The 20,681-nt window shown below is 40.8% G+C and overlaps 1 protein-coding gene across 1 annotated transcript; it reads right to left on the reverse strand.

Moving 5' to 3' along the window:
- Positions 1-3,903: 3,903 nt before the first annotated feature.
- LOC118849212 (quinone oxidoreductase-like protein 2) lies at positions 3,904-20,312 on the reverse strand. The gene is made up of 10 exons (XM_036758288.1): positions 20,236-20,312; positions 20,010-20,118; positions 17,045-17,141; positions 14,134-14,192; positions 13,388-13,453; positions 11,694-11,803; positions 10,844-10,925; positions 7,938-8,119; positions 6,546-6,774; positions 3,904-3,972 (listed from the first exon to the last, which is right to left on the reverse strand). Exons 1-10 carry the CDS (start codon positions 20,310-20,312, stop codon positions 3,904-3,906), a joined length of 1,080 nt encoding a protein of 359 aa, XP_036614183.1.
- Positions 20,313-20,681: the final 369 nt, after the last annotated feature.

The following is a 20,681-nucleotide window of genomic DNA, read 5'->3' on the forward strand; positions in this document are numbered from 1 at the left end:
AATTGAAAATGGTTCTTTGCTTTTAGTTCAAACAATCTATATTCTCCCTATGTTGGCATACACAGACGTACATAAAAAGAATACACTTTCAATTCTATTTGCATTTTGAACAGATTGATATTCAATAGCTTTGATGTTCATTATATGAAACATAACTACCTGGTTGGGTTTTTTAAAAATTCTATAAAGATTTCTCTCCTTAAATCACTTTGTCAGGAAAAAGAAATATCATTATTCCAAATTGTAATAGCAAAAATTTGGGTAAAAGTAACAAATATAAGGGATAAAGGAGATCACAAAAAAATAAAATTAAAAATGTTGATTACATAAGACTTATGCAAGAACAAAATCAACATAACTCGAACAAAGCTATTGATTGGAGAAAAAAGTACGATAAATCTCTGTGACAGAAGTCTTTTTAAAAACGTACAAGGAAATAATGTAAATGACCAAGAGTCATGCCCCAGTAGGTAAGTGGGCAGACAATTCTCAAAAGAAATTCAGACTATAAATAATCATACATATAAATGTTGCAAAGCAATAACAATAAGAGAGATGCAAATTAAAACAACCCACACCCGGATATTGGCAAAGATGACAAAAGACAAAAATAGTTGATGTTGGAGGGGACTATGGGAAGACATGCATACTAATGCACTGTTTGTGGAAATGTGAATTGGTTCAAACATTCTGGAAATAATTTTGGAATTATGCTAGCAAAATGATTTTACTTTTTATAACCTTGAATTGCTGGCAATGCATTCTATAAAAATGGAGAAAAATGTCCAAGACTTGCCAAAACATTCTTGTATGATTCTTAACAGCTTCTGTTCCCCTTTCTAACTCTACCATTGTCACTACTGAAGTGGAAAGGGGCCACACAGGACTGAGGCCATTTTGCATTTCTCAGTGTTTCATAGGTTCCCATGGCCAAAGAATGAAAGGAAAGGGAAAGAATACTAAAAGACATCAGAATTCAGATTAATGCAATGACCAATGGCCTCCAAAAGACTGATAATGAAACATACCTCCCTCCTCTCAGTAGAGAGATAGAGGACTAGGGATCATTGGACACTAACAATGTGCCCATTTTGCTTGATTATACTTCTTTATCACAAAAAGGGAGGCATTGTCTAAGGAAGTAATAGCAACATCAAAACCAAAAAGCATCAATAAACATTTATTTTAAAACGTAACAAATAGATTCTTTAAAAGTATAGACAACTCAACCAATTTCCAAATAGAAAATAACCAAACACAATGAAATTCTTTATACTTCACACCCTACCACCCAGAAAGCTCCAGAAACTAGCATTTGTGATATCCCCAATTAAAATCTGCACACTGGTAATATGTACTAATGCTGGAGGCTAAACAGAATATATTATTCATATTCCGCCAGAATTAAATATAAATAAGTTAGACTTCTAACTCCAAATCCCTTTGCAAATAACGGTGATTTTTTTTTAAATCACTCTTTTCATTCAATAATGTAGTCTTTGTGGGGGGGAGGAAAGCAAGAGAAGCAATAACTCAGCAGATTGGAACTTGTGACTAAGTGAAAGTACCTATATATTTCTCAATCTGGTAGATAGCAAAGTTCCCACTGTTCTCTGAACAGCTCAAATGGGAAGGTCACAGAGGAAGGAAAAGGAAGCAGATTGTGCAGAATTATCCCATGGCTTATACACACTGCAAACATCTCATCCCAAACCCTCCATTCACTTTGATAAGGAAAGTTTGTGTGGGTGGACAGCTAGCCGAATATTACTGAGCAAAGGAGTGTAGGCAGGATTGATTTCTACAGTAACTGACCTGGAAGAAAAAACCAGGCAAGCCTGGGAATTTTAGAATACATTCAGTCTCTTGGAGCCTCATTGATTTTTAAGCTAACTAATGGTGCAAGTGGAAATCTATGATGAGAAGATGAATCAAATACTTTCAAATCAAATCTTTCCAGTGAAGCAGGAAGATGGGGACAGCAGAAAGCAGTTCATTAAGGATTCTCACCCATACTTGTTAAACAGCGGAGAAACTCACCTGCCTTAATTATTATCACTTTCTGGCTAAGTCACTTTCACCTAAGCAAGCTATGCTATAAATTTTCATCATTTAGGACACCTACTGATCAGCTTTGGAACTCAGTCATCTAGCATTTGTTAAGTGCCAACTATATGCGAGGTAGTGCTGTGCTGAGCACTGGAAAATCTACCAACCGCACATTCCAATGCAGGACTACCAACTCTACCTTTGTGACCCTCTGGCATCTGTGATATCCCTTCCTATCTTAGTGGGGATCATGAGATTCTCCAAAATAAAAAGTTAATTTTAATTTGCTTTACTTTAGAAATAAACTGTATGCCATACAGCATTTTGAGAAAACAAGCAGAGCACCACGATGTTACACATTTCTCAAAGGTGAGAATGCTTTGGCTGGAGTGTGAAAAGAGGCAAAGGAAAAGAGAGATGGAAAAGTGGGCTCATAGAGAAAGAAGACATGTGGCCACACTATAAAGCAGGTGTCTTTCCATATTTTAATTCACCAAACCTCCTGCTCATTATTTATTTCCGTTTAACTTGGCAATTAAGAAAACCCTACTACTTAGTAATATTCTAGAAAAAGAAAGATTTTTGTGAAAGCAAAACCAACCAACCAACCAACTAGGAGAAGTATGTCTTTGTCATCCTTTGCAGGTAGTAAGGGAGATACACCTATCATACCAGATAACAATAATGGCTGATATCTACCTCAAGAGAAGTATTAAATACAGTGTCTGTGTATCAGGACCAATGCCATACGTAGCACCTATCAAAAAGAATCAGTTCCTATCTTCCCTATCAACCAGCTTTCTATAGAGAGTTCAAGTTCATTCTGCCATTAAAGATATAAATTGTTAAGGGAGAAGTGAAAGGAACAAGCATTTATTAAGTGCCTTCTATATGCCAGGCACTATGCCAAGTACTTTACAGATATCCTTATAACAACTCTGGGAGGGAGACTGAGGCAGACAGAAACTAAATAACTTGCCCAGAGTCAACACAGATAGTGAGTGTCGCAGGCCAGATTTTGGGGTTTTTTTTTTGGCAGGGCAACTGGCGTTAAGTGATTTGCCCAAGGTCGCACAGCTAGTACATGTGTCAAGTGTCTGAGGCCGGATTTGAACTCAGGCCTTCCTGACTCCAGGGCCAGTACTCTACTCACCGCACCACCTAGCTGCCCCAGGAGGCCAGATTTTAATTGAAGTCTTGTTCGATCTACTATTCCACCTGTTTGTTGTTGTTGTTCAATTGTGTCCAACTCTTCATGACCCTTTCAGGGGTTTTCTTGCCATTTCCTTCAACTGCTCATTTTACAGATGAGTTTTCCTCACTCCAAGCCAAGCACTCCATCCACTGTGCCACCTCACCAGCTACTGCTCCACCTACCTGCCCCACTTTAATCACCTCCTTTGCAGAAGACAAAGTTCTAGATTAAGGGGCAAGATCCCATTCTTTCTAAATCTATCCACTCTTTCTAAAAACTAAAGTAACAGCCTGCCCTGAAGGAGCTTTCATTCTGGGGGGAAGGATGCAATGCCTGCATAGATAACCAAATGCAAATATAAAGTATATGTAGAAAATGAAACAAAGTGGTTTCCAGAGAGAGCTCTAAGGTGGTGGGAGGAGGAAATGGGAGGGGAGAGGGAAAAAAAGGCCAGGGGGTGGCATTCAATTTGTGTTTAGAAGGCTGAGGTGAAGAAGTGCCTTCTAGACATGGGAGACCAGTAGGGCAAAAAGCACGGTGGTAGGAGAATCCATTTGCTGCACACTCTTATTGTCTCTGAGACTGCAAGAAGGTGAAGACGACATATTCTTAAGGAACAGCAAAGAAGGGCTTTGACATCCAGGTCTTGACAAGCAGGTTCATTTAACAGAGAGAATCACCTTGCCTGTAGTTTTGCGCTGGGTCACCTGCTCAAAGGCATCATTGATCTGTAAGAAAATAAGATACCGGGAGGTCACGCAGGTACACACACATACAAACATTCTTTGCCGATTTGGTTGACTCAGGGGCAAAAGTATTGAGCTCCATGTTCAGACTCACAGTTATCTGATAGTGTGGGGTCTCTCCATCAAATATCTTTATGATCGCCTAGTCAAAACTCCTCATTTCATAGTTAAGGAAATGAGGCCTAGAATGGTAAAATGATTTACCCTAGGTCACATAGGTAATAAATACGTGGCAAGGTCAGGATTTGATTCCAACTCCCTCACTCTTTCCACTAACTACTAAAATAGTGGATCCCATGCCACCTGCCAGAAACTCATAAGAAAACATTTTTTTAAAAAAATTCTCTCAATACCACCACTTTCTGCCCCCTGCCTAAATCAACAAACTTAGATGATAAATTCTCTTTATATCTAATAAGCACTAACAGGCACAGGTTTTGGATTCCATCCCATGCCCTACTACTGTGTTGCACCTTGAGTGTTGTTTCTTTGGAAGAAGAAGAGGGCTCTGCAAACAAAAAAAAAAGATCTAAATAAGCCCTTCCAGGCTTGGAAATTTTTCAAAGATCTCTTCCAGTCTTTGAGGGGCTTCTGCTTCCTGGGGATCTCCATGATAAACAAATTGGATTTCCAGCCTAGAGAGAGAAGACACTACAATCCAGCCTAATCTAACGATTGATGTAATTTAGAAAAATAATCTAAGCCCCAAGTGATTCTTAGCAACATTACTTTCCCCTTTCTGGGGTGAATTTTAATTCTAATTTTAGAGAGCTGTTCCAAGGCACAGAGAGGTTAAGTGAATTATTCCAAGTAAACCAACCAATTTGTGTGTCAGAGGCTCAAAAATGTCTACCTTGAATCTCCAGAGTCAGCCTGGGGTATCCACTCCTTCACACTCGTCTCTCAGTAGTAGACTAATACTAGGTATTATTATAAAATATAAAAATTATAATATGGTAACACAAGAATAACTGCCTAAAAATGACATTGTGCATTAAAGTCTACAAAGCTCTCTACATCCATTGTCCCATTTCAGCCTTAAAACAGTCCCAGGAGGTAGAGATTACAGGTATTGTCATCCCTATTTTATCTATGAGGAAACTGAGGCTCGGATACTTTAATTGATCCACCCATAGTCAGACAAAATGTGAGTGCCAGAAGGATAGAAAAATGAAAAAGAAGCCTTTTTTGACACTTTGCTCCATCCTGGCCTCCTTATTTATTTATTTGCCAACAGGCAACCTAAAAATTGTGGGAAGATAAACACAATCTTCTTCCCTGACAGGCCCCAAAAGAAATGAGAAAGACATCTTTCCACAGGAGGAAAAAAAAAGAAAAGGAAGATAGCTGCCTCCCTGGGAAACACGTGGGCAGGGAAGCTCAGTCAGCCAGCACAGAGAGCCCAGATGATCTCGATTTGAATAATCCCCTACTGGCAATACACAGTTTTAACTTGTAGTCACCAGAAGAGTTTTAGGTGGTTTTAAATAATGCCAGCCAAGTATTCAAAAAAAAAAATAAAGGTTCTATAGCATATGCAGAACAGATTCACATTTGCAAGTTTATCAGAGATGTACACGCATAGTTATACTTTGGAGGAAGCTTAAAGCCACATAAATGGGACTGTGGGGGACTGAAAAAAGGAAGCTAACTGCCAGCAAAATTAATTTCAGTGACTAATAGAATTATACCATCCCGTGATACCCAGCATGATTTAGCATTCATTTCACAGAATCCCAGTTTATGCCATCTAGCAGAACTTTTCAAGGTCTGTTTTTTAAAAATCAAAGGCCAAAAATCCCTTTTCCTCTGAATAATCTTCTAGGGATAGAATGGTAGAAAGGTCCTCAGAAGTAGGAGTTGTCTCATTCTCGGTATTTGTGCCCCTGGGACTAGCCTAGCTATAGTACGCAATGAATAAATGCCAAGCAATTGATTTTTAAACAGTTTAACATTGTTGTTTCTTTTCAGGTTACTTTTTGAAGAGTACAGTATCGGTACTTGTACCAGGGAGAGAAGCCTGGTAGAGTGGAAAGGCTGCTGGTCAAGGGGACTGAATTCAAATTCTGCTTACACATTTAGTACTTGTGTGACTTTGGACAAGTCACTTGACATCTGGTGGCCTCTATTTTCTCACCTACAAAATGAAGGTTTGGACTACATGGCCTCTAAGGTCCCTGACAGTCGCAAACCTATGATTCTACGTGGTAAATTATTTTCTCAAGCACAGTTACTTTACTCCTATTTCATGGCCCAATAAGACAGAGAGAAATTCCCAGGCTTGGGGTCAATCTATCCTTCAGAGCTTAGTTACCTCCTCATCCTCTGAGGGCTTTTGAGAACATCAGTCTCCCTGGCTAGGATACCCCCAGAATACCAGTAACAATCCTGCCCTCTGGCAATCTGTGAGCTATCATTAGTTTAGCCTGAACTCTTTTTTTCCTGTCATATTGAAAAAAAAGCACAGAATTTAGACTTTTTCCTAAAGCACAACACACAGTGGCCATTTGGACTCGGGGGGCATGTCATTCAGCCCTTCTTTTGTAGCATCTCACCTCCTCCAGCTTAAAGACTCCTCCAATGTATGGCCTGATGGATCCTTCCTGGCAGTACTGAAGAGCTGAGGACATGCACCTTGAGAAGACTGGGAAGTTCTCTTTCTGGTACCGGGTCCAGTACACGCCCATGGCGGACACGTTCTTCAGTAGGAGCAGATTGGATGGGATAGACAAAATTGTTCCTCCTGCGAAGCCTATCACCACCATCCTGCCCTCCCAAGTCAGGCTAAAAAGGGGAAAGATACCAAGAAATGTTCTAATACAAAAAAGCAAAGCACCTCATTGCTGCTTCTAGAAATCCCAGTAGACCGCACTAATTTGTTGTTGTTCAGTTGTTTCCTACTCTTTGTGACCCCACTTGGGATTTTCTGGAGAGAAATACTGGATGGAGTGATTTGCCATTTTCTTCCCCGGCTCACTTTACAGATGGGGAAACTTGAGGCAAGCACGGTTAAGTGACTTGCCCAGGGTCACACAGCTAGTAAGTGTCTGAGGCTGGATTTGAACTCAGAAAGATAAGTCTTCCTGACTCTAGGCCCAGCAGTCTATCCACTGCACCACCTAGCTGCCCTGATAAATGCCTATTGGTCCTAGATAAATGCTTATTGATTGAGCCTTTAAACTATAACCTCCACTAGGGCATTTTAGAATATTTTATTTGCCAAAAATGAATATGGAGGTGGGAATAGCCATACCTATCACTGCCTCCTCTAAAGGAGGAGTTTTATCAGTTTTTTTCCCTGAGGACTACATCCTACAAGCACACTTGTCTTAGATCTGTGCATAATCAGTATATTATTTGTATCACTTGACAGAAGTCAGTTTCTTGACAAATTATTTCCACTTTGCAGTTCTACCGTTCTCCACTAGGTGGCACCATGAATAGCGCATTGGTCCTGGAGTCCAAAGATGAATTCAAACTCAGTTTTCAAACGCTAGCTGTGAACCTAGGCAAGTCACTTAATTTCTTACTGCCTCAGTTTCCTCATCTGCAAAACGGAGATGATAATAATATCACATATTTCTCACAGGTGTTGTGAGGATAAAATGAGCTAATGTTTGTAAAACACTTTGCAAACATTAAAACACTATATGAATATTATTTATCTATTATTTAATAGCTATGTACACATAGCTCTAATGGCTATTATTTAACTACTATTATTATGATGATTTGCATCTCTCGATATTTTTCTTTTGAGCCTCCCTTCTCCCATCCACCTACAACTTAGTGCTACAAATCCCCATAGCAGAAGTGTGCACCAGACAAAGCAGAAGGTCAGAGCCAGAAGGAGGAGAATGGTCGGCAGAAATTTTGGCCCAGCCATTGACAAGCCTTGAGTTAAGATACACCATTCAAAGCCCTCCTAAGAGGTGATATTTCCAGACCTGCGGAGGGCATCCAGGCAAACGTCGCCTCCCACAGCATCAATGACCACATTGACCCCCTGACCGCCTGTTAGCCTCTTCAGTTCCTCCTTCAGGTTGCCCTGACTGTAATTCACAGCAGCCTTTGCCCCCCTTTGCAATGCCAGCTTGCATTTCTCATCGCTTCCAGCTGCTGCAATCACCTGCAAGAGGAAAATAGGAAATGTGGCTTTGAGATCAGGCTGTGTTTGTCCTTTGTTTTAGAAGAGGACCATGACATCAGGGAAATGATAACACGACTTGCAGTTGACTTTGATTTGAGTGAGGGAGAGCTGTGCAAGGTCACCAGCCTCGCTTTCTCCTCCAGAGCCATCTGGGTCCAGTGGCCTGATATTCATCAGGATGACTGGAGATGGCCCAGGATGCAATGGGAGACCCTGGCCCTTTTGGGCTAAGGCCTTTTCAGGTTCTCATGCTATATACAGATTGGTTGGTGAGACTGGGGATGTTTCACAAGGAGAAAAGAATTAGGGAGGGACATGACTTAAGAGGAATATGACTGCAATTAACTGAGGGGTTAGCAATTAGACTTGTTTTCCTTGGTGATACAAGGCAGAACTAGAAGAAATAGATGGAAATTAAAAGGAGACAGGTTTAGGCTTGGTGAAAAACTTCCTTAATGTTTAGAGCTACGTACATGTGGAATGTGCTACCATGGGAAGGAGGGAGTTCCCCTTCCTGGGAGACTTTCCAACAAAGCTGGAAGATGACTTGTCAGATACATCATAGAGGGAATTCTTGATCGGATATGATGGGTTGGACCAAATCAGGGATTCTTAACCTGGGGTCCATGAACTGGCAAGGAGGTCTGTGAACTTGGATAGATTAAAAAAATGACATCTTCATTTTCACTCACCTCTAACTGGAATTTATCATTTCTGTCAATTATGATTTCTTTTGAAAACATTATCCTGAGGAAGAGTCTATAGTCTTTGCTGAAGGGATCAATAAGGAGGGGGGGTGGGGTGGGGAAGAGGTTAAGAATCCCTGAAGTCTTTACTGACTCTGAGATTCTGTGATTTTGTAATTTGGCTATGGGTAGCTAGGTGGCACCATAGTGAATAGAGCACTGGCCTTGGAATCAGGAAGACTCATGTTCATGAGTTCAAATGTGACCCCATACACTTACTAGTAAGCCCTGTGACCCTGGGCAAGTCACTTAACCCTGTTTGCCTCAGTTTCCTCATCTGTAAAATGACTATTATCTTTAGGATCAGAAATAAAATCTTCTGTTTGCCTTTTGAAGCCTTTAACAACCTGATCCCTTCCTACCTTTCTGAATTTCTTCCGTTTTACTCCTCTCCAGCACTCTATGAGACCAGCCTCCTTGCTAATCTTGACATCCCGCAACTCTCAGCCTTTTCCCTGGCTATCCTCCATGCCAGAAAGGCCTCCTTCTTCACGTCTCCCTCCTGACTTCCTCGGCTTCCTTCAAGACTCAGCTCAAATCTTGCCTTCTGGTTGTGATCTTACCTTGTTTCTCTCCCTCCCTTGCTAATCTGTACCCTCTGAGATGACCTCCCATTTATACTGTAGACATATTGTATGTGCATAGTCATACGCATGTTTCTCCCCACTAGAACGTGAGCTCCGTGAGAGCAGGGACCATGTTTTTGCCTTTCTTTGTATCTCTAGAGTTTAGCACAATGCCTGGCCTATGGTAACAAATGCTCAGGGGCTGACTGAATCCTGCTTAGAAAACTACTGTGAGTTTTATCTCCTGTTATTACTGACAGCATCTGACATTTATTTAGTACTTTGAAGTTTCAGACTTTGAAGTCTGAAAGGCACTTCACCTACCTCACCTCATTCGAGCCCCATAACAAGCTAAGGCAGATACAACTACTCTCACTTTACAGACATGGAAATTGAAGGTGAGATATGTTAAGGGAGTGTGGACCATGATCCCACAGCTAGGAAGTGTGAGAGGTGGGATTCAAAAGCCAGATCCTTTAATCTCTTCTTCTACCATTTACATTGTCTGAGTAAAGGCTCTTCACCTTAACAGGTAAAAAAGAATATCTACTTTGGATCTCACCAGTAGCTCCTTCAGCACCCAAGAACTTAAACTATGAAAGAACAGTGTCCTAATTAAGTCAATACTGTGGTAGCTAAAGGAGCAGTATGGGTGAGTAGCTATAGATCTGACTTCAGAGTCAGGAAGACCTAGGTTCTAATTGTGCCATTGACACATACTTGCTGTGTGACCCTGGACAAGTCACTTAACCATGTCACCCATATCATTCAATAAAACTCAAGTGATTCCCTGTCACCTTGAGGAATAAATATAAAACCCTATGTTTGGTGTTCAAAGCCCACCCCCCCGCTACCTTTCCAGTATTCTTATACCTTACTCACCTCCAAATACTCTTCCACCCAGAGACATTGGCTTCCTTGCTGATTCTCACATAAGACAGGTACTTTCACTGGCTGTCTCCCACACCTGGAGTTCCCTTCTCCTCATTTCTGCCTCTAGGCTTCCCTGGCTTCCTTTAAGTCCCAACTAAAATCTCATCTTCTACAGGAAGATTTTTCCAAACCCCCTTAATGCCAGTGCCTTCCCTCTGTTGATTATCCCCACTTTTGCCTGTGTATATCTTGTTTGTACATAGTTGCTTGCATGTTGTCTTCCCCCATTAAATGGTAAGCTCCTCGAGGGGAGGGAATATCTTTTGTCTTTCTGTCCTAATGCTTAGCACAGTTCAGGCATGTAGTAGGTGCTTAATAAATGCTTGCAGACTGAGGAACTAAATATGAGGGATAACTAATTCCTACTGAAATGAGTCCCTTGACTTATTTCTGAAAGGAGGCCTCGATCTAAAAGAAGTACCCTGTATCAGGTGAAAACAGGACATAACAGCAGATACCTTGGCCTGGAGAATATTTGATGCCACATCTATCAAGGCAAGGCCTGTGGCGCCGGCTGCCGCTGTCACCAAAACGGTTTCCCTGTGTCAGAAAAAAAGATGAGCATTACTCTGTGCCTCCACAACGGAGCAAACCAGACTTTGAAACACACTCTAGTCTTCTTCCCTTTCTCTAGGTAAGGACCCAGCTAAGATCTCTTCCACCTCTAATATTCTCTGATTCCATCCCAGGGAATAAGAGTTTGCTTGGTTTGGGCTGCCTTTGGGCTTCTTTCAATCTGTCACATTTAAGGAAAGGAGAAATGCTGATAAGCTTAGGAACACATGAGATACTCATAGCTCTGCCCTCTGATTTCCTATTTTTCAGCAGAGAAAAAGGAAGCTTGGTTCATTGGGGGAAAAAATATGCTGTGCCTACCTTAGTAATGACTTAATTAGGACACTTCTTTCATAGTTTAAGTTCTAGGGTGCTGAAGGAGCTACTGATGAGTTCCAAAGTAGATATTATTTTTTACCTGCTAAGGTGAAGAGCCTTTACTTAGACAATGTAAATGGTGGAAGAAGAGATTAAGGAATCCATGGCTTTTGAATCCTGCCTCTCATGCTTCCTAGCAATGCAAAACATTGGCCTTGAAACTCAGAAGATCAGAGTCTGAAACTCATTTCCTTCCCTCACAAGCTGGGACAAGCCCCTTAATGTCTCTGAACAGGTTTTCTAATCTGTAAACTAGGAATGAAGTGAAAGACACTACTTACCTCCCACGATAGACGACCTCAAACAATGTGAAAGTAGTTTATGATCACAGAGAGACCGATCATCATTGTCTTTCTCACTGCTCAGAACACCTACCCAGGCTGTGTCTGTGCCCGCTGTTCTAGCGCCAGGAGGGCAGTGCCATAAGATGCAGGAAGGGCAGCAGCTTCTTGGTAGGAGATCCCATCTGGAATCTTCCACAGTTTCTACATGCAAAGAAATTGGAGTTTTCTTACTTGGAGAGGCAGGATAGTATAGAATGAGAAGGAAGACCTGAGTTCAAATTTTACCTATAACACAAGCTATGTGACCATGAAGCAATCAAAGAAATATCGATCTAGAGGTGGACAGGACCTAAGAGGAGCTCTTGTGTAGCTCACACATTTTATAGATCAAGAAACCGAGTCTCAGGGAAATTAAAGGAACCTCTCTGAGGTTCACTGAGTTTCATTTATCTGTACAATAAAAGAGTTGGACTAACTGTCCTTTAAGGTCCCTTCTGGCTCCACATCTATGATCCTATGATTACAGTCTCTTGTATTCCTCCATGATACCTGGCATCAAAAAGGCGTTCAATAAACAGCTGTTGCTTCAGGGAGGAAGTATGGTATCATGGAGAAAGCATTGGACTTTGAGTCAGGAAAAGTCCACGTTCAAATCCTGCTTCCTGTCCTTACTTCACTTTCCTCGTGAGTAAAATGGAGACATCTCCAGTACATATAAAGTTATTGTGAGGATCAAATGAGCTAAAGTATAGGGAGTATTATTATTATTATTAACCAGCCAATTTACCAAGGGAAGGAAACTCTGGAAAATAAGTTCATTGTAAGTAAAGAGTGAATGACTTTCCATAGAGCCACATAAAACCACAGGATTTCAGTGACCCGGGTTAAAAAAATTAAAATGTGGTCTCAACTATAGATAAGATCTATGTCACAGGAAATGAATGTGGTCCATTTTGTGACTTTAAGCTTAATTTTACCTCTTTCACAGTCTAATGAGGAAGAAAGCCTGTCACATTCAGATCAATTCACCAAACCAGTTTTGCTACTGAAATGAACCAAATATAGAACAGTCTGGACAAGAAACCAATAGCTCCAGGTGTCAGTGAACTTTATGTCCTTTCTTCATTAGCCAGGTCTACCCGATACAGCTTTTTAGAATGGCTCTGCCAAGATCTCCCCTTAGATAGTCATCATTGCCAGCATCTCCAGGATAAATAGGGAGAAGAGCCCCTACAAGTGGAAGGGAAAAGGAGCTGTGCAAGGAACAAGATCTATTGGAAGTTCTTCAGTCCTTTTCCCATACCAGTTGTGAGCAGCACATATATAGTAGTCTGATGGGGAAATGTAGAGGGGAAAGAAAGAAAAAGGATGAGAGAGAGAGAGAGAGTGTGTGTGTGAGAGAGAGAGAGAGAGACAGAGAGAGACAGAGAGAGAGAAAGAGAGAGGAAAGAATGAGAATGAAGGGAGAGGGGAAGGGAGGAGACAAAAAGCAGAAGGAAGAGTGAAAGGGAGAATAAAGAAAGGGCAAAAGAGGAAAAGGAGAAAAGGAAGGGGAAAGAGGAAAGAGGAAAGGAAGAACAAAGGAAGGGGAGAAAAGAAAGGAAGAGAAAGAAGAAGGGAGAAGAGGGACTGAGTGAAGTGGGAAAGGGAAAGGAGAATGAGAGGAGAGCAAAAGAAGGAAGAGGGAAAGAGAGAAAGGGAAAGAAAAGTGGGGGAGAAGGGAGGGGAAAAGTAAAAGGAGAGGAGGAGAATTCATTCAGATTTCTTATTGAGAGGTAAAACTACCTTCTGATCAACAATGCATTGTTCAGCCATTGCGCTAAAGTTATTCACACTAATAACACGATCTCCCTGTAAGGAAAAGAAAAGCATTAGAGACACATTGAAATTCATGGTCTGAAAAACTCTTCTGTCTACAACACTAAGAGACTCTTGACTGCCTAGGTGACCTATTCAGAGTAAATTCCAATACCCAATTGTCAAACTAACCTGAACTATTGTGTGGGCAGAGAATAGGGGAGGTGGGGTACAAAAGTGAGGACAGAGGTCAAGTGACATATGTTCAAACACTTGTGTTATTCCTGTCACAGAAGACACAGACTTAAGAACATTCTTCTCCATAATGAAAGACCAAGGTATCACCTCTTATTCATACTCTGAAGATATAAATGGAACAAGAAACTTTCATTGATTTCTTCAGTCTACCACAGAATTTGTCACTGGGAGTAGTGAATGGAGTGGCTAAAATCCAGAAGACTTGGGTTCCAGTCCTATCTCAAATATTAACTGCACGAACCTCAGCATGGCACTCGGACCCTCTGTGCCTCAGTTTCCTCATTTGTAAAATGAGGGGGTCAGACTCAATCTTTTCCAGCTCTAAATCTACGAGCTTGTGATCCCTCTTGGCTTTACTGCCTGCTGGCAAAGGCCCTAGCAAGGATCTTTAAAAAAACACTAATCACACAAACATATTTCCCACATGCCCCATGACATACATTGATCCCTTAGCTCTTCCAGATCTGCTGGATTACCTCTTTTACTGTGCTGACATTTGTGCCGATCTCCAATACATGCCCAGCAAGCTCTAATCCTAAAAGGAAGACAAGATTATTTGTCCAATGTCATCTCCTTTATCAACTTTCTAATCCACTTTATGGTGACAAGAAGTTTACACAAGATGCTTCTCATCAATGTTCCTGACCTGTTTTGCACCATAGACCTCTCTGGCAGTCTGGTGAAGCCTATGAACCCATTCTCAGAATAATGTTTTCAAATGCATAAAATAAAATATATAGGATTACAAAGGAAACCAATTATATTGAAATACATTTGTTGTGGATTAGGAAAAAAAAACAAGTTCATGGACTCAAGGCTAAAAATCCCTTGGAACCATTAGAATCTAGAGTGAGGGAGGGAGGATAGGGTACCCAAAATCGATTCTAATTCAAGTCCATGACAACTGATTTAAGTTTATGGGGTACCCTCCTGGAAGACATTAGAGACTTACTCCCAGAATCACAAACCTCAGAGTTAGAAAATATCTCAGTGACCATCTAACTTGAAGAATTCCTTCTAGAACATTCCTGACAGATAGTCATCCAACCTTTGCTTGAACACTTCCGGTGAGGGGAAATACCATCACTTGGTACAGCCCATTCTACTCTGGGATACTACTGAATGTTAGGAAATTATTCCTTTAAAGTTGCCTCTTTGCAGATTCCTCCATGGTTCCTGGATTTGTCCACTGAGGACCATGTGATAGTCCTTCAAACACTTAAACTAATATATTTATGAAGTCTTTGTAAACTTTAAAATGGCATCATTTATTATCTTTTTTGAGTCTCACAATAACCTGCTTGGGTTTTGAATTCATTTTATGACTGAACAAATAGGCTTGGAATTCTGGAATAACAAGACCAAGAGACTAGAGCTTATATTAGCATTGAAAGCAGTATACAAACCCAGAGGTCTATTGACCCGTTACCTCCTCCTCCTTGTAGTCTTTCTCTTCCTTTATGATTTATCTCAGGTACCATCTTCTCCATGTTTTTCCAGATCTCCCCTCCCTTCACTGCTAATGCCTTCCTCCCAACTACTTTGTACACATTTACACTTATTCACTTTATACTTACAATATGTATAGAAAAAATTCCTAGCTTCCTTAGAAGCTCAACTCAAGGACCCACCTTCAATATAATCAAAAGATCATAGATCTAGAACTGAAAAGGACCTCAGAAGTCACTGGGTACAAACCCCTCATTTTACAGATGAGAAAACTAAGGTCTAAGTGAGAGAAATGATTCATTGAGGACCCCTACTCAAACTCTAATCAGTATTAGTTCATCATGATTTTATAAGGGGTAATGATTGTTAGTAATTATTATATTCATCCAGTAATACATATCTAGTCAATCACCTAATGATAGGTATAAGAATAAGCAATGTATTAACCCATATTTTGTATAAGTCACATAGGAATATAGATTCTAATAAGAGTGTCCTATAATAGGCCTCAAACTTAATATAATATTCATTACTTGTTTAACAGCTATGGAGCTCACTTGTGCAGCCACAAAAATGCTGACAAAGATATCTCCCTCCTGTTTTGTTCAAATTCCATGACCAAACCAGACATGGGTGGTGACATGGTGCAGAAAGTCCCTCGGATGTTCTTGGAGCATATGTGTAGTTTGTAGCATCTCCTCCTGCCTACCCTAAGGAGGAGTCCATCCATCTTATGACCACTTAGTCAGTGGAGATATCCCTTGCTTCACCCAACTTGTGACCCAGCTGACAAATCATTTTTGCTCATTTTAGCTTATGTGTCATATGTCAACCAATGGGATTCTGTATTTTACCATGCCTCTTTTGTAAACTTGGGCATCATCTTCTATAAATACAAGGTTCCAGAAGAAGGAGGCATCTCAGATGGTGAGGAAGATCCAAGGTCCATATCATTGGAGGGGACCCTGGATCCTTTAATAAAGCATCTTTGGCTCGGAACTTTGCCTCGGTCTCTTTTACTGTAGGGTGGACAATTTTAATCCCCAAATAAGAGGTTTCCGTGACATGGTCAAGGTCATACAAGCAGTAAGCATCAGATGTGGCATTCAAACCCAGATTCTTCAACCTTAGAGCCAGTGTTCTTTCTATTCTATTCTATTGTTTTCCTAATGCCCCCTGCTGCTAGTGCTCCCCTCAAAACCATTTTTTATAGTCTTTGTATTTTTGTATGTGAACATAATAATAGCTAGCATTTCTATAGTGCCTTAAGGTTTGCAAAATACTATACATATATTATCTCACTTGATCTGCACAATAATCCTGTGAGGTAAGTGCTATTATGATCCTTATTTTACAGATAAGGAAACTGAGACATGAAACAGTCAAATCACTTGTCCAAGGTCACACAGCAAGTAAGTATGTGAGGTGAGCTTTAAACTCAGGTTTCCGTTATTACAGATCTAGCACTCTATCCACTGAGCAATCTAGCTACCTCCACTTTAAAATCCACCTAGGTTTTAGTCCTGTCACCAGCTAGTTGAGTAGCCTTCTTCAGATAGCTAAATCCTTTGGGATCTCAGTCTTGTTAACTAGTCTAGAGCTCTTCCAGCTCTAGGAGTCTATGATTCTATTAATAACCAATACAACCCTCCCTATCCCCCGTCCCAAACTAACAGAGACTCTACTACTTCAAAGAGGGATTTTCCCAGTGTGAGGCAGCTCCTTTGAGGGTACATAGTCTTTAGGACAAATACCAACATAGGGATGCTTTATCATGACATCTGATCAGGAGCTAGGATTCTGGCTCCATCTCAAAGAGTACCTGGGATCTTCCTCTACCACCATGCAGCATTGCCTAACTATGTAACTACCTCCCAAAAAGTCACTTGGCAATCCCTGGAAGCAACACATTAACTCTACCATTATTCTCTTACTCACCAGGTGTGAAGGGAAGGGATGGACTCTCTTGATACTTCCCCTGACAGGTCAAGATGTCTGCAAAGTTAACCCCACAGAAATGGACACCAACTCTAACCTGCAAAGAGAAAACAAAACAAAATAGGGCAACCAGGAAGGTAGCAATCTGCTTTGGTGAAAAGAAAGCAGAATAGGAAAACAAGAAACCTCTGTTCTGGTCCTCCCTCTACTATATTTCTTTTTTTTTCCTTTTTTAAATTAGATTTTTGATTTTTGGTTTACAACACTTAGTTCTACATGTTCTTGAGTTTCAAATTTTCTTCCCTTCCCTCCCCTCCCTCCTCCCCCCCCCAAAATGGCATGCAGTCCGATACAGATTCTACATAAATCTTCACATTAAACTTATTTACACAATAGTCAAGTTGCAAAAAAAGAATTATGACCAATGGAATGAATCATGAGAGAGAAGAAACAAAACCTAAAAAGAAGAGGAAAAAAAGAGAGAACAAATAGTTTGCCTCGGTCTGCATTCAGACTCCACAGTTCTCTCTCCATCATGAGTCCTTTGGAGTTGTCTTTGCACATTGTGTTGCTGAGGAGAGCCAAGTTATCAAAGTTAGTCATCACAGAATCAATATGTCTGTGGTTCTGTACAATGTTCTCCTGGTTCTGCTTCCCTCACTCAGCATCAGTTCATGTAGGTCTTTCCAGGTCATTATGATGTCCATATCTTCCCCATTTCTTATGGCACAATAGTATTCTTCATATCGTGACTAATGCGAAAATATGTTTAATATGAATGTATAAGTACAGCCTATATCAGATTGCACACCATCTTGGGGAGGGGAGAGGAAAGGAAGAGGGAGAATATTTAAAACTCAAAATCTTCTGGAAGTGAATGTTGAAAACTAAAAATAAATAATTTTTTAAAAGGAAGCTTTCCTTGAAAGATCCCCGTGAGGGAAGTAGCATGAATACTTGCAGATGAGGAAACTGAGTCTCAGAAAGGTTCAGTTACTTGACTATGATCCTACAGCTAGTAAAACATCCAGACCTGGAAAAACTTACATGAACAGATGCAAAATGAAACGAACAGAACCAGGAGAACACTGTACACAATCACCAATGATCAACTATCTTAACTAGACTTAGCTCTTCTCAGCAATACAACAACCTGAGACAATTCCAAAGGATGCATGATGGAAAATGTTATCCACATCCAGAAAAAGAACTAGTGGAGTCTGAATGCAGATCAAAGCATACATTTTTTCACTTTATTTTTTTGTGTGTTCTTTTTTTTCCTTTTAGTCTGTTTCTTCTTTCACAACATGGCTGATATGAAAATATGTTTTATGTGATTGCATATATATAACCTATATCAAAGGTCTTGTCATTTTAGGGAGGGAGGAGGGAAGGGAAAGAGAGAGAAAATTTGGAACCCAATTTTTTTAATGAATGTTAATGACTAATATGGAAATATGTTTTACATAATTGCACATGTATTACCTATATCAGATTGCTTGCCATCTTGGGGAGGGGGAAGGAGAAGAAGAAAGGGAGAAAAATTTGGACCTTAAAATCTTTCAAAACATGAATGTTGAAAATGGCATATAATTGGAAAAAAAATACTGTTAAATAAAAAATAAAATGAATGCTTAAATTTCTCTTTATATGTAACTAGAAAAAATAAAATGCTATTTAAAAAAATTTTAAAAAGGCTATCCAGTATTCAAACATTAGTCTCTCCTAATTCCAAACCCACACTTCTCTCTATTACACCAGCGCAACCCATACCCAAGAGTTTCTCTAACGTCCTGGCAGCTCAACTTGGTAAAGCAGGAGCTGACAGTGAGAAAGGGTAGAGAAGCAGATCCCAGCAAGAGAAGGGGTGGATGCCGCTTAGGCAATACTCACTGCTTCTACAGAAACTGAGCTTACACCCTAATATTCATCCAATTACCCAGAGCAGTCATTTTCTCTACCTGCGCTGTGGTCTGTAGAGCACTGAATATGTAAGAGTAATAGCAGAATAGAGTCCAAGGACCACTTCTGTCTGAACCTCAACAGAAAAGATGAGAATTAGATAGCAGTGAAGACGAGTAATGATAACTCAAGAGGCACTTCCTAAGCCTGAAAGTGCGATATAAATAAGCATTGTTGTTAACCTACATTTGTACAGCACTTTACAGTTTACGAAGCTTAAAAATAAGAGATGTGACAAATTGGAGGAAAAAGAAGGAGCAACTATTTCCAGCACCGAATTAAATGATGATGATGATAACAACTGACATTTATATAGAGCCTGGAAGTTTGAAATTGCATATGTTTGAGCTTCACAGCAACGATGATAGGCAGATCCTAATGGAGTTATTCTCCCCATTTAAAAAAAACTCCACATCTTTCTAAAGTGATAGCTATTGTGTTTTTAAAAACAGGACTGCTGCTTCGTTTCTCTCTCTCTCTCTCTCTCTCTCTCTCTCTCTCTCTCTCTCTCTCTCTCTGTCCCTCTCTGTGTGTGTCTCTCTCTCTGTCTCTGTCTGTCTCTCTGTCTCTCCCTCTCTCTTTTGGTGCAGAGGATAAGGTGTTAGGGAAGTATTCCAGTGAATTCACTTAAAATGCAAACCCAGAACCAAGAGGAGGGTCAGCAGGGGTTTCCAGTAACTCTCTAGCCCAGAGTAGATGAAAGAAAAACCAAGATGGGAAGCAAGCAAGGAAGGAAAGAAGAAAAGGAAGGAAGGGAGGGAAGGAGGATGGGAGTAAGGGAAGGATGGAAAGAAAGGAAGAAGGGAGGAAGGGAAAGATGGAAACATGGAAGAAAGGGAAGGAGGGAAGTCACTGTTTTAAGAGTTGAAAATAATACAAAAAGAAACAGCACGTGTCTTTGAAGAGCTTGTAAGATTTAAAGAATAAACACCCAGGGGACTGGGGAAGGAGAAAGGTCATGGGTCGTCCTAAGCATGACTTTTTGTCCCTGGAGATCCCCTACCTCATCAGGCTGGATGGGGCGAGTAGGAACTTCCTCAATAGCCAAGGGGACCTTCAGCTTCCTGCAGATTGCTGCCCGGTAGTAGCGAGAGCAGCCAAGCTTGTCCCTTCTGCAAGACAAAAAAGGGGGTCATCCCCCTCCAAAATTGATCCCTCCATCTGCTGTGACAGAAAGCCAAGCCCCTGCCCTGGGCCACCATGGGTTGGGGAGGACTGAGGTTTCTCACCTGTACAGCAGCCAAGATAGGAGAGTTGTAGGAAATGGCCCACGAGACAGATGCCGTGCCAACCCAGCTGCAGCCATCCTCTCTGGGTTCTGCACTCTGGGGAGAGTTTTTAAACAGAAGGAGACAATTGCTTAGAAGCAGAAAAATCCCAAAGTCTCAGGCTACCCTCCTTCTCTAACAACAGAAAAGGACCAAGAGAAATGTACTGGTCATAGTACTGTGCCACCCACCTCCCTAATCCTGCCCCACATCCACCCAACAGCAAACCTGAGCCAGAAAGGGAAAGCTGAGCCACAACTCTGTGTGGGCAGGACTCCCCCTGGCTATTTGCAGCTCTTTCTTCTTCTATTAGACTGTCTGGGATTCTGAGTGAGGGGTGACCCAAGGAGTCTATTAATGCAGTGCCTGGATAATGGAGAAAGGAGAGGGAGAAAACCAATTAAAAG

This window comes from Trichosurus vulpecula, chromosome 4 (assembly GCF_011100635.1).
Source record: "Trichosurus vulpecula isolate mTriVul1 chromosome 4, mTriVul1.pri, whole genome shotgun sequence".
NCBI lineage: Eukaryota > Metazoa > Chordata > Mammalia > Diprotodontia > Phalangeridae > Trichosurus > Trichosurus vulpecula.

Bases quoted from the DNA above. Each gene is read 5' to 3' on its own strand.
- LOC118849212 (XM_036758288.1), bottom strand. From the start codon at position 20,312: ATGGCTGCAGCTGGGTTGGCACGGCATCTGTCTCGTGGGCCATTTCCT. The intron at 17,142-20,009 runs GTAGGGGATCTC...TTCTCTTTGCAG, and splicing joins GCCCCATCCAGCCTGATGAG to GTTAGAGTTGGTGTCCATTT. The intron at 13,454-14,133 runs GTAATCCAGCAG...TTTTCCTTACAG, and splicing joins ATGTCAGCACAGTAAAAGAG to GGAGATCGTGTTATTAGTGT.